At 32.5% G+C, this 13,472-nt stretch overlaps 1 protein-coding gene across 2 annotated transcripts; it reads left to right on the top strand.

The window, feature by feature from the left end:
- The first annotated feature begins 6,345 nt into the window (after nt 1-6,345).
- LOC141402293 (uncharacterized) lies at nt 6,346-13,162 on the top strand. Of its 2 annotated transcripts, XR_012412583.1 has the most exons (3): nt 6,346-8,053; nt 12,750-13,001; nt 13,070-13,162. XR_012412583.1 is itself a non-coding variant. In XM_073983218.1 (2 exons), exons 1-2 carry the CDS (start codon nt 6,397-6,399, stop codon nt 12,932-12,934), a joined length of 1,842 nt encoding a protein of 613 aa, XP_073839319.1. In that variant the 5' UTR covers nt 6,346-6,396; the 3' UTR covers nt 12,935-13,030. The 2 variants fall into 2 exon arrangements, 1 of the variants encoding a protein (XP_073839319.1); XM_073983218.1 differs by lacking the exon at nt 13,070-13,162 and having other exon boundaries at nt 12,750-13,030.
- Nucleotides 13,163-13,472: the final 310 nt, after the last annotated feature.

Here is a 13,472-nt window from a genome sequence, read left to right as displayed (position 1 = left end):
CGAATGATATATTTTTTTCTCAAAAAATATATGTCCCTAATGTACATCGAAATAGAAATAAATGTATAAAATGTCATATGAAATTTGACACTAACGTTACAACCCAGCTCAGTCAGCTGTGTATTGCTGCTACCTTTTCTTATTCTACCATGGTTGTGGTGCATAATTTTCAATGCTCAATTTAAAACTGCCCATTTTTTGTTTCCGGTAAAATTTTGGTATAACGGTACTTATACCCTAGACAGACGGCAGCGTTGATTTGCATTAACTGCCTTAATTCGTGCATTATCCACATTCTTAATGCACAAAAGCGAAGGGAATTTAAACTGAATATAAGTATTTCAATATGGCAATGCTGTAAAAGAGAGCCCATATTTAGTAGGAGAGAGAGCATATTTATGCTTTGAGACACAATTTACATTGCAAACAACAACGAAACAGGTGTTTACCAGCAAACAGCTGTTTCGTAAGTCCCGGGCCACATTACAGTAATTTCACTGAAATTTTGATATGAAATTATGCGTCTCTAGATCGACGTCCATAGTAGAGTAAAATCATAAAATTGCTGTAGTGGGGAGTTCGATTTAAGAACACCTAATTTCATGAAATTTTTTATTGAAATTCACGCTAGTGTGGACCGGGACTAAATGCAGAAACTGTCGTGTGTCAGGTTAAAATTAAATACACATGTTAATGCAATGCCGTCTGTCTAGGGTATTAAAGACAAATTTTCAGGCTACAAAATTGTTTTTTGAATTGTTAAAAAATCTCAACTCGTTTCCAAGTTATCAACGTTTACATTTATTTATTTGAGTTTGCATAATTTGCAGTGACAGTCACTGTATATTTATACAAAGATTTGTCAGATTATATTCTACCTCCATCTTCAAATCAGGTGCCAGAAAAAGATTGTTTTTTTTTTGCATTTGTGACGTATTGAAGTAATAATTTCCGATCCTATAAAGCTTGTGGGGAATTCTGAGTAAAATCAGACACCTTGAAGAAAATTAATTTATGAATTCGTTTAATTTTTTGTTGTATTGTTTGTTGCTGCTCCTCAGCTAAGCATTTCGATACATTGATTGTTTAAGTCTTTTTTTTTTTTTTTTGCTAAAGTATAGTACACATTGACAAGCAAAACTGACAGTCATCGAAGTATATTTCGTGAATATCAAAGCCTAATTAAAAAATGTCTTTTATAATCTCTAAATAATACCGTAAATATTGTATTTCAAACGTTTTTAGCTAAATAAAAGTTGTTATTTGCCGGAAAATTGTTCTTAAAGTACGTTGACTGTCAGTTTTGACTGTTAGTGTGTACTTCCCTTTATGGTTACAGAGATATCGATCTTTGAAAAAAATCGAATTATCTAAAGACAATTGCTCTGTTCCAGAACCTGCAAGAAGCTACTATTTTTTACTACGATAACATTTTTTCCTTTATGTTATCGGAAAATAGTAAAAATTAGTAGAATCTTGCAGTTCTGGAACAGACCAAATATTCAAATCAATACTTATAAAGCGGGACATACACTATCACATTTTGATGTCAATATTTGTAGTAGTATGTGTAAATTTTTCAAAATATGAGAATGTTTGTGTGAATTTTATGGATTGAGGAAAATCAAAATAGTTTTGATTTTCAAAATGAAACCCATTCAATCCGATGAATAAGGTTTATTTTCAAATTGTCAAAAATCAATTCAGGAAAAAAGAACATTGTGTTTGTGAAGAAATAAAGAATTTTTAAGTTCATTAATTTTTAGAGGAAAATTTGAAGATTTCGATTGCAGATTGAAGGCTGATTGAATGCTTTGCTACACACTTATCAAGCACACACGTATGTAAGGGGTTCATCGGCTGGACAAGCCAATTTGATAGTGTATGGACCGCTTAACATCTTCAATATTGGTCTACCCAGCTAGCATTTGGAAGACTGTTTTTTCAAAAATCACATTGCGGAGTCTTTTTAGAGTCCTTTGCTGATCAAAAACTGATTAAGTCGCTTGTATGATCGAATGGGACTCGAAAGTGACTCCCTGTAATGATTAAAAAAAGTTCAATTTATACTAAGTTTACATTTACGAAATCCACTCGATTTCATCTGTCAATTCCTTTGTGTATACGTCAAATGAAAACTCATCTGAAACCGATTGGATATCATTTGACGTTTGAGCAATGGAATTGACAGTTGAAATCGAGTGGATTTCGTAAGTGTAAACATAGTATTATAATACAACAACAAATGTGTAGCAATCACAAATAAATCATTGATGTGTTTAAAATGTGACCATTTTTTATTTATTGTCACATATTAATGATCTGGAAGATTGAAAAATGCTTAATCAAAAAAAGGTCATGCAGGTGTTTGAAAACTGATTATAATTATGTATCTTCTGATCATATTTTGAATAGTTAGGTGATTAAAAACTGATTGTTTTGTTTTTGTTTGGTTATAAATAATTCTCATATACACTTTCTACAAAACTTTGATATAAATGTAACGTATAATATTAAGTGTATAGACAAACACAACACATGTTCAGGTTTTGCCAAGTGAAATGAAGAAGCAGTATACTAACCACCGCGCAACATAAAGGATAATTAAAAGACATAACAAAGCAGAAAAGACAACAAAACAAAGGAATGAAACAAAAAAGAATAAAAAGAAAATTCTTTGAAATTTATTTCGTCTAATAAAATGACTCATAAATGATTATAAACATGACTCAAAAAGACCCCCCATGTGTACAAATTCGTACAAATTTTTACTGAATGCTGTTCGATAACAAAATTATCCAGCAAAAGAGAGTGAGTTTGGAGAGATTTTTGGAGAGTTTTGTGACTGAGAACTTGCAAATTTTTGCTGGGAAAATTTGTCCCGCAAAAATTTGCAAGTCTAACCAGCTGACTTTTAATCACCTGTTCAATGTAAACAACTCGAAATGTTAACATTTTTGACCAAGAAAATTTTACAATTGCACATTTTTTTAGATTCTAAAGCGTTGTGGATAGGATTAAAGCATTAAATAAGTAAACTGCAATTTTAAAATTTGTGTTTTTGTCCCGTTTGGTTTAAAATATCAAAAGAAACAAAAACAAATTTCATACAGTTTCGGAAACAGCCGACTTTCTTGCAAGTTTTTGCAAAATGCTGTTCGATAACTTTCTGCAATTTTTCTTGCTTGAAAGAGTAAAATTCGCTGAGAGAGGTTGCTGGAACTGACTGAGTAATTATTGCTGGGAAAGTTATCGTACACACCTATGGCTTACCATTTTTAACCTGTAAAGTGTTCCCTTAATTTGGTCTGTTCCTTTATTTTTGAAAATGGTAAAACCGGTAAAAGTAGTAAAAGATGTAAACTGCTCCCATATGAATTATATGGTGCCTGAAGTAAAGGAACGCTTTTCGTGTAAAAAGTGGTAAAACTTGAAGATTCTTGCATGTAAAGGAACAGAGGTTTTAAAAGCATACAATTTATATGATAGCAGTTTACCACTTTTACCATTTTCTGCCACTGTTACCATTTTTAAAAGTAAAGGAACAGACCACTAGTTTGATTTTCAAATCTGGTAACTCATTTTTCACACAGTTGCAGTTGACCAACCGAACTAAAACTTTGCACACTTTTCAGATTTGGCTGACAATACATGAATATGAAACCAAAACTAATATGGGTCTATTTTTTCCTATAGCCCCCATATAACGGTACCAACCGATTTCAAGTATTTTGAGGATTTCGTCTTCATTTTCAGCTGTAATTTAGCATTTGAAGTTCCCAATGGTCCAGGAACTTCTCCCTTAAAAATTGTGGACGTAGGTCAAGGTTTGGTATAGCCTCCATATAACGATACCACCCGATATCAAGCATTTATATGTTTGTATCTACATTTTCTGCTCAAATGGACTGTATGACTTCATTAGCCGGATTTAATACATTATCAGGTTTTATTTGCTAAATCGTTTGTTTATTTTAAATAGAGAAAATGCGATATAATAATTCTTTATTTGCTCTTTATGGGTACTTTACACGATATGTTTTTTACATATGAGTTGTCACTTTGCATATACATTTTGTATGGGTGAAGTGACAACTCATATGTAAAAAACATATCGTGTAAAGTACCCATTAGTTAGCATATGGTCTGTCCCAGAACTGCAAGAATCTACTATATGTTGATATCATAAAGGAAAAATTGTTATCGTAGTAACACGTTGTGGCTTCTTGCAGGTTCTGGAACAGAACAAAAATGTGCTAACATTTTCAGTATTAAACAATAAATTTGTAATTTGACGCATGTTTTCACTCGATTTCAAATTCGATCAGATGGGTTGATGCATCTACCTTGGTAATTGTGCTATGGACAAAAATCAGCTGACTGTCATTTAAATCCTCCAAAATGTATATCTAAATGCAATGAGATTTGTACTGGATTTATGAAATCCAGTCGAGAATTTATGGCTAGTCTAAATGAGCTATAATTTGGCATTTGGTATTCTCAGTGGCAAAAAAAGTCTATTTACTAAAAACTTAAAAATAATTAAAAAAAAAAAAATTAAGTTACAAGTGTTTTATTTATAATTGCACTAAAATCTTGAAAATAATTATTCTTCATGATGGAATCTCTCTAATAAAACGCTTGCCGTTTAATATGGTCGCCATTTGTAATGTAAATTCAAGCATTTTATTTGAGAGATTCCATCATGAAGAAATTTTTTTCTAGATTTTAGTGCAATTATAAATAAAACACTGTAACTTAATTTTTAAATTATTTCTTTATTATCTGCTACTTATCTAATAAAAAAATAAAAAAATGCAAAATCGATCTATTTGATCGATGATTGGTGTATTTTTTAAGAATGCAACTCAATTATTTGCCGAACAATCCTCAAATATCTAATGGGGTTTCTACACGGTATGTTTTTTACATATTCATGCATAGCAATTGTCACTTTTTTCGTCCATATGTAATTCCTTCTGCACGGCAAAATTTTATTTTCCATTCGTTTTCTGTTGTTTTCTTTATTTATATCGCGTACAAACAAAACAGCTGTTTACCTTTGGTTGTACAGGCGAGAATAGAGCGCGTTCTATTCGAAACATATACATACATATGTATGCACATAACACTTTCATGCATTGAAATTTCTGTATGGTTCACACCATGTGTACAAAATTGAGATTTGTAAAATGTGACAGTTGGTATGCACAAATATGTAAAAAACATACCGTGTAGAAACCCCATTATAAGTAGTCTTCATATAAAATCCCCAATCTTTTGTTTTTGAACGTTTTCAGACGATAAGGTTTGACTGCTCAAAAACGTGGTTTCCGTTTTGACTCCCATTCGTAATTTTCACATGTAGTGTTGCGTTTTTGAAGTCATTTTATACAAGCGTACTTTTTGAACAAAAAGAAGTACGGTTTTACATAAATGTATTGTATTTGAAAATTAAAAAAGTAATTCTTGTGAATCCCATAAAATTGGGTAAAATGTATGCGTTGTTAAAATTGTTGCCTCATGCGCGCATGCCATGTAAAAAATAATGTAATAATTCTTACCACCTGAAGGTAAGATGATACCTGCGTTACCAGCGTAAATTTTTTCAACACTGACACAATTTACGAATGAGAACCAAAACGGACAACGCATTTTTGATCAGGCAAACCTTATCGTGTGAAAACGTTCTTTTTCTCATTTTCCAAAAAAAAAAATTCCAGCATTGGCATCACTGCGTTACAAACCAGAGCACGGTTGCCACTGGGTAAAAAAATTGTCTACCAAAATGTTCCGAAAATGTTACCAAAAAGTTACCAATAAATTAAATTTGCCATTCCGTTTGTTACACATTTATATAAGGTAAATGCATGAATTACAAAACTAACAAATTTACAAAAACATAAATATATTTTGAAAATCCTCAATAGAACAAATTTGAATCAAAACGCAAATATAAAGCATACAGAACTGTCGCAGCTCATTGTTATTACACAATTACAATGAAAAGAAGTATTTTATGGTAGCAAATTTCAATGTGTCAAATTTCGTGAGTAGACTATACATTTTGAAAACCAATGGTATGTTTCAGTACTGCAAGAATCTACTAATTTTAACTATTTTTTTCGATAAAATAAAGGAAAAAAATATATCGTAGTAAAATAGGAACAGAGCATTTATAGTTTGATCAATCAAACCTTAAAAAAGTTACCAAACCAAAAACGAAGTTACCAAGTTACCAACCCTATAAAAAGTTACCAAATTTGGTAATATTCTACCAACTGTGGCAACCGTGAACCAGAGGCTCTCTCCTTGAAAAAAAAAAAAAAACAACACCTCAGTCAATTCAAGTGTTCGAAGAAGCCGGTGGTAGTGATAAACGTAAACAAACGCAAAATGACTTCAACAAGTTTCGACACAATCGCATTCAATTGTGATGTGATGATTCATATTTATAAATTTCTAAACATTGGCGATCAGCTTAGACTAGCACAAGTCGATGCAAATCTAAGAAACATCTTCTTGCAATTCATATTGCCAATAAGTTCTAACAAATTGAAGGTCATAAAATTCGATGAAAATTATATTGTTTCGAATGACACGGATACAGTACGCATTTTAATTCAAAACTCAAGAGATTTTGAGGATTTTCTCCAAATTTTTGGCAACAATGTGTGCGACTTCTCTGTTCGCAATAGCCGAGATAATCAAAAGTTTGGAGACTTGTTTACAGATACCCCTCTACGCATTGAATTCTTTAAAAACATAGTCAAACTTAAATTCTACATGCATCGCTTTACCATAAATGATATGGCTCAACTAACCAATAATTTGCCGAACCTAGAAGAGTTACAACTTGAAATTTCTGAATTTGAGAATGAACAACCAAATGACTGTAGTATAACAGCAGTTATATTCAATGAACTGCTGCGTTTGGTAAAGTTAAAAAAACTTGAGCTGCATATAGAACCCGACTGCCATATACGATTTAAAGATTTTTATAAAATTGTGACAAAACTTCCTTTGGAAAAGATAAACATTAATACTTGCCCAATGTTATTGGCCACAGAGGATATTGAATTAGAGTTACAGCAATCTCCGTTACCATTAATGCAGCTGCTAGTAACTATCAAAGGAAATAATAGAATATTTTATTCCATGCTAAACAGTTTTCGGAATTTGAAAATATTAACCATAGAAGGGCATTTCAATGAAATAGGCAGTGGCTTAAAAAGTTTAACACAACTCCATCAATTGACTATAAAATCCGCTGATTTCGATGAACAGGAAAATGTTACTACTATTTTGCCACCAAATATTACCACACTTTACCTTAAAAACTGTACAAATCTTTGCCTGGACCATCTACAACAGTTATTGCACGAAAATTCAAATCCTAAACTAATTGAATTTGCCGCTTTTTGGACAAAAGTTCGAGTTAAAGAATTTAAAGAATTGCACATCTCTTCTCGTATAAAAATATTGGATATTAGATCGTTTAATCTGGATCAGTTTCATTCACCATTTGCAGAGAATTCAGAATTGGAGAAGCTAACATTGCATAAGGCCGAAGATTTAAGATTCATTAATACTTCTTCGTCTTATGTTAGACTTAACTCTATTTCGTTTTGTCACAATTTACATACGCTTGACATGTATGAACAAAATTTGGCATTCGATACGTTGCTTATTTTAAGAAATCTAAGAAAGTTATCACTAAGTATTATCTTGCCTGAACAAGAAGAGTATATCATTCGCATTTTACAAGAGCTGCCATCATTGCGGGAACTTGTAGTACGACCATATGAAACATTTGCCTGTCTATCGTTAAGAGCCGTGGTTACCAGTGTTACCAGTCTAAAAATAATGTATCTTAAACTCGACGATGAAGTACTTGATTTTTGGTTAGATATGTTTTCTTTGAATCCTCAATTAGAGTTAGAAATCAGCATTGAAAAAGATTTCGATGAACCCATTGCACTGCAATATTTGATAGAACATGAAAAGTTCCCTCGCAAACTACGAAAAATACAAATTTGTGGATTTACAGTGGGTAAGTAGTACTAAAGACTTTAATAAAAAACATATGTATGTGACTTTTATGTTGGGGATACTGTTTATATGTTGATTATATGTTGGAGATTGTATAATCATTACAAGTTTGAGCATCGCAATCTGCTGTTACCAATTTTCGGCCCTTATTTTTTCATAAAAAAAACAAATGTTTTCGTTTTGAAACTCCTTCCTACCCCTTAAATTCTTTCCATGTGATTCAAACCCCAATAGTCCTGATTTACATTTGGCTTATTTACCTGCGGCAGTTTTTCTCGTTCCTTTTTAAACTTGGCTCTTGCGTTTATAAAAGGCTATTCTGTTCCGTCAATAATGTCAAATACGAAAAATATAAAAGGAATTGCCGGTACGAGCAATTTTTTTCCATTTCCATTCCCCTTACGTGTCTCTCCTACAAACAGGGACTTACCTAATATGCATTGGGACTTATATGTACATATATAAAACTTTATGGCGATCGGATAATGTTAACCCGTACCAACCGAGCGATCTTTGTTTCCATATTAATTTGTATGGGGCCAAATGTAAATTTTCTAAAGGCCGCAATTATGGTCCAATGGATTCGCCTTGGGCCCCATACAACTTACTATGGAAACAAAGATCGGTCGTTTGGCACGGGTTGAGTTAACCGATCGCCATAAAGTTGCATATATAAGGTTTTTGGATAAAATGGGGAAAATGTAAATGTTCAAAAGCATTTTTGTACTATTGGGTAGCCCTAATGTATGTACATTAGGGTTATGCCTTTTTGACATTTTCCTGTAGTGAGAATGAATGAACTTTTGCCTATTAATGCCTAACATAACATTCATTCCATATTATTATAAAAAAGGTTCCGCACAAGCCATTTAAAAAAAATTGTTTTTTTAAGTACTATGAAATGAAAAACAAATTTCTCAAAAAATTATTTCCTGTTGCACTAATGAATGATCTTTTGCCTACTAATGACTAAAATAACTTTTATTCCATTTAAATATTGAAAAAGGTCACGCACAAACCGCTTTTAATTTTTATGATATATGAAATAAAATTATATATAATATAAAACAAGTAAGAACAGACTATAGTCGGACGGGGCCGACCATGTGATACCCTATACCACTATCCCTGTGCACTAGCTTTCCGGGCTAGCTGTTATAAGATGTGCATTAGAAATTTTACCAATTTTCACACAAAAGTTTTGATCAATTTAACCCGCTAAATATTATCCGATCATACCGTTGACTTGCACGCTACTTCTTCATCTCAAACCAAAACTACGTTTAAAATTTCGCGCCGATCGGACTATTATTGCGACCTACAGAGCGGCTACAAAATCGAGCAAAAATTTTGTTTTTGGTCCATTTCATCCCTTTAACATTTCACGATCATCGCCAAAAACTAATCAGTTCTATTCTGGTCCAAACCCGACCTCCATACTAAATTTCGTGACAATCGGTCCATAATTGCGGCCTCTAGCTTGATTACAATTTTTAATGGACGGACAGACGGACGGACGGACACACATCGCTAAATCGCTTTATCTCGTCGAGATATGAAGTTTGGTATACCACATGAGGGGTCTACGACGAATATTTCGCGGCGTTACATGAATTTTTGGGAAAACAAACTTATTATACCCTTTTCCACATTGTGGTATAGGGTATAATGATATATGTATATGTTATAATACGGTAGTAAAATTATTCAGAAACAACCGGTATGTCGTTTTGGTTATGTCGTATGTCCTTATACCTTGTTTTCAGTTAAATATCGGCTTACTGTAAATTTAAAAGATTGTCAAAAGTTTAGAAAAAATTTAAAAGCTTTTTGTGCGGAAGTTTTTTTAATTGAATCACCATATAATTAAGATATTATGTAATCTTATGTAGAAACTCATCACGCTATGATACAGGGATATGAGGTTGTAAAAAATTCATAACCCTAATGTACATATATTTGGGCGACCCAAAAAGGCGCATTTATAATCCAATCGATGAAAAAATTTTACCAGTTCATTGTTGTGGCTAAAAAAGGAATCCTACAGAAAATTGTGAAAATCTGATTGAATTTCGATATAGCTATATAGGGCCCAAAATACCTAAAATCGGCCAAATATGCATATCCGTGCTATATAAAAATTCGATCCGATTTTACATATTTTTTGTAAATTGAAAAAATAAGGTGTAGGGCTTTCAAACAAAATTTTTTTGGTCACCTAATGTACAGTGACTTCACTGAAAATGATGCAACATGAAATAAAAAATGTAATCGTTGATAACTTTGAAACGAGTTGAGATTTTTTAACATTTCAAAATATAATTTTTTTAGGCTGAAAAGTTGTCTTTAAGATTTAATATGGAAATTGTGAACACTGAAAATTTTGTTCAAATAATACCAATCTTACGAACCACTTTAGTTCGATTTTCAAAAAATTAGCCGTATGTCACCCCTACACATCAACAGCGACCCCCTTTTTTTAATACCCTCAACATTTATGCTAACGAGGGTATGTATATACACTTTCATACGGGCAAACTGTGCCTCATCGAAATAATGGTTTTAGACCACAAGTATGTTTGGACGAAATCTGTTTCAGACAATTTTGTGTGGTTTTAGCCATGTCCGTCCGCCCGTCTGTCTGTCTGGCTGGAGCGCAAGATAACTCTAGAACGGATCAACCGATTCGGTCCAAAATTTGGCTTTCGTAATATTTTGTCCAAATTTAGTTTAAGTTCGAAGATAAGTCATATCGGTCCACTCCTTCAGGTACCTTCCCCACAAAAGTTCAGAAATGTTCGAAAAAATGTGCGCACGATAACTATTGAAGGGAGAGACTGATTTGGTCCATACTTTACATATCCTAATATATCTACCAGATATACATCAGGTTCGAATATGGGCAATATTTGTCCACTCCTTCGGGTATCTTCCACACAAAATTTCGGATAAGTTAACTTTAGGACCTGCTCGCGAATAACATAGATTTTTGTTGAACAAGTTGTATTCGCTGCCTCAATTACAACGGTAAAAGTTTTTTCCTGAGGAAACAGCCCGAAAGGTGTAAAAAAAACTCCCATGGCACCATAAGTAGTGGCTGGAGAGCAGGATAACTCTCTCATCAACCGATTTGGTCCCAAATTTGACCTTCGTCGTATTTTGTCCAAACTTAGTTTCAGTTCGAATATATTTTAAAATGTTTATGGTCTGTTCGAAGATTCTTTGGAAATGTATACCGATGCTGCTCGTTGTGGCCATGTTTACAGCGATATTATGTTTTCCGGGGACAAGTCCATAACTAGTGGCCGCGATATCTATAGCAAAGATATGACTCCTAAAATAAGATCCACTTCCATAATGGAATATGTCAGTCCATTGCTTTAAGTACCTCCTCCGCGTCCCTTCATACGCCCAACATTTTGGAAAACCCTAAATACATAAGTTTTTTTTTGGGAAACAAGTGTTTCAATTTACACAGACTGAGGGTATATCGCTGTCGACAAAGCCGACTAATACCTTTTTACTTGTTTACATTATAATTAAGGAATTTCTGTCCTCAGAAGGTAAAACATTCTTCTAAAAAATACTTCCAAGACCAATTTTAGTAAATGTTACTATAATTGGTCTTGTGTACATTTTCTAAGCTTTATAGTAGGTATTTCCAATACGATTTCATCCCCCAGTGACCTTCAGGCCAAATATCAGAATTTGTACTCATTTCAAAAAAAAATCCTTATATTAATTATCCTTCATCAAGAATTTATACCAACCCCGAATCTCATTTCCAGCTCTATCAGTTCTTCCAAACCCAATAATAGTAATTTACATACATAATTATGAATTTCTGAAACCACCTCCAAAAATGTCAAAAAATTCCCGCTAACCCCTTCCAGCTCTGTTCCTACACTTGATACAACATTTAGCCTGCTTTTCGTCAATTTATGGTACGTATTTCTTAAAACACGTCCATATACCAACGTTACACACTAATAGTACGTTTATATATAATAGTACATTTATATATAAACGGGTTTCAAATGTCAATTCCTTTACGTATACGTCAAGTAAATCCTCATAAAGAAGATTAACCCTGCAAAAGGCTATAATATTAAACATGGTCTAATACTCACCCTAACTCCAACAAAATAAAGATCCCAGGTCTGTCCTTACACCCAACAGCAAATTGAATACTGACATTAATACAAAATGATAACAGTGCTCTTAATTCCAAATCTCAGGATTTTAGCTGTATGCTTTCATCCAATACCAAAATGTACCGAACTAAGAACAATTTAGAAGAAGAATTTAGTACTCTTCGTAAACATAAGTACTATTTTCGAAAACTACCTCAATCCTTCACTTTAACAGTAATCTTGATTCCAAATTAATTCCAATTCTTACGTTTGGCAAAAATGTAAACCTTATTTTGACGCTTCAAATTTTGCGTTATTTTGGTAATCTTCATTTATTCCCTAATGAAACGTTGGAAGGGCCTAATATTTTGTGGATTTTAATTCACCACAAAATAGTAAAAAAATTTACATTTATATGTTATAGTTATAGTATCTCTATGTAGGTGTAGTAATGCAATCAAAAAAATGTTGAGAGGTGTAAACTTTCTTTTGATGCTCACTATACATATAATATCAATTTTCAATTTTTATTTAATAGATTCTATCTATCTTTTATTTTTCTAGATTGCAATGACTTGAGGAATAATGAATCGGCATTCCAAACAATTAACAATTTTATAGATTCTTATCAACTATATACTGACGAAGAAGAAAAAGAATATCATAAAAGGCTTTATGATGAAAAATGCGAAATAATTATGTCTAGAAAAGATGTAAATGTAAAACAAAAATATCAGTTTTTCATATAAAACCTGTAAGGAAAGGATCAAAGTCGGTCGAAGCCGTTTTTATGATACCCTACACCACTGTGAATATGTAAAATAAATATGCAAGTTATATCTAAGTCACGACCGATGTCAATATATATATATTTTTTTTTCTAGACGTCCAAATGTCATCGATGAAATCTGCCGAAAAAAAATATATAATATAGTCTTGATAATCCAGAAGAACACCATGTGTTTTGCCGATGTCTGGAATTGTCCGGATTACCGAATAGCAACAAAAATGAATTATTTTATATTTAAAACCTTTTATTGAAGAAAACATATTATTTGATATAAGAATTAATAAAAATAAATGTATATTTTATCTTAAATTTTATTTTAAACATAAACAATTTACTACTCTGGCTTATAAAAGTTCATATATACATTGTGCAATTTTCCTTGCGGCAATTGTCAATTTACAGGTGTGAGAGGCAAATGGTTACCATATGCCTCACCTCTCACTCTCAATCAAACTGACAATTGCCGCAAGGAAAATTGTCTAATATACATAAATATG

This window comes from Musca autumnalis, unplaced genomic scaffold (genome assembly GCF_047663935.1).
Source record: "Musca autumnalis isolate F117 unplaced genomic scaffold, ASM4766393v1 scaffold_4, whole genome shotgun sequence".
In the NCBI taxonomy this organism is placed as follows: Eukaryota; Metazoa; Arthropoda; class Insecta; order Diptera; family Muscidae; genus Musca; species Musca autumnalis.
This window is presented reverse-complemented; position numbering and strand designations above follow the sequence as displayed.

Coding starts and splice junctions, on each gene's coding strand:
- LOC141402293 (XM_073983218.1), top strand. CDS start 6,397: ATGACTTCAACAAGTTTCGACACAATCGCATTCAATTGTGATGTGATG. Junction 8,054..12,749: donor AATTTGTGGATTTACAGTGG/GTAAGTAGTACT, acceptor TTATTTTTCTAG/ATTGCAATGACTTGAGGAAT.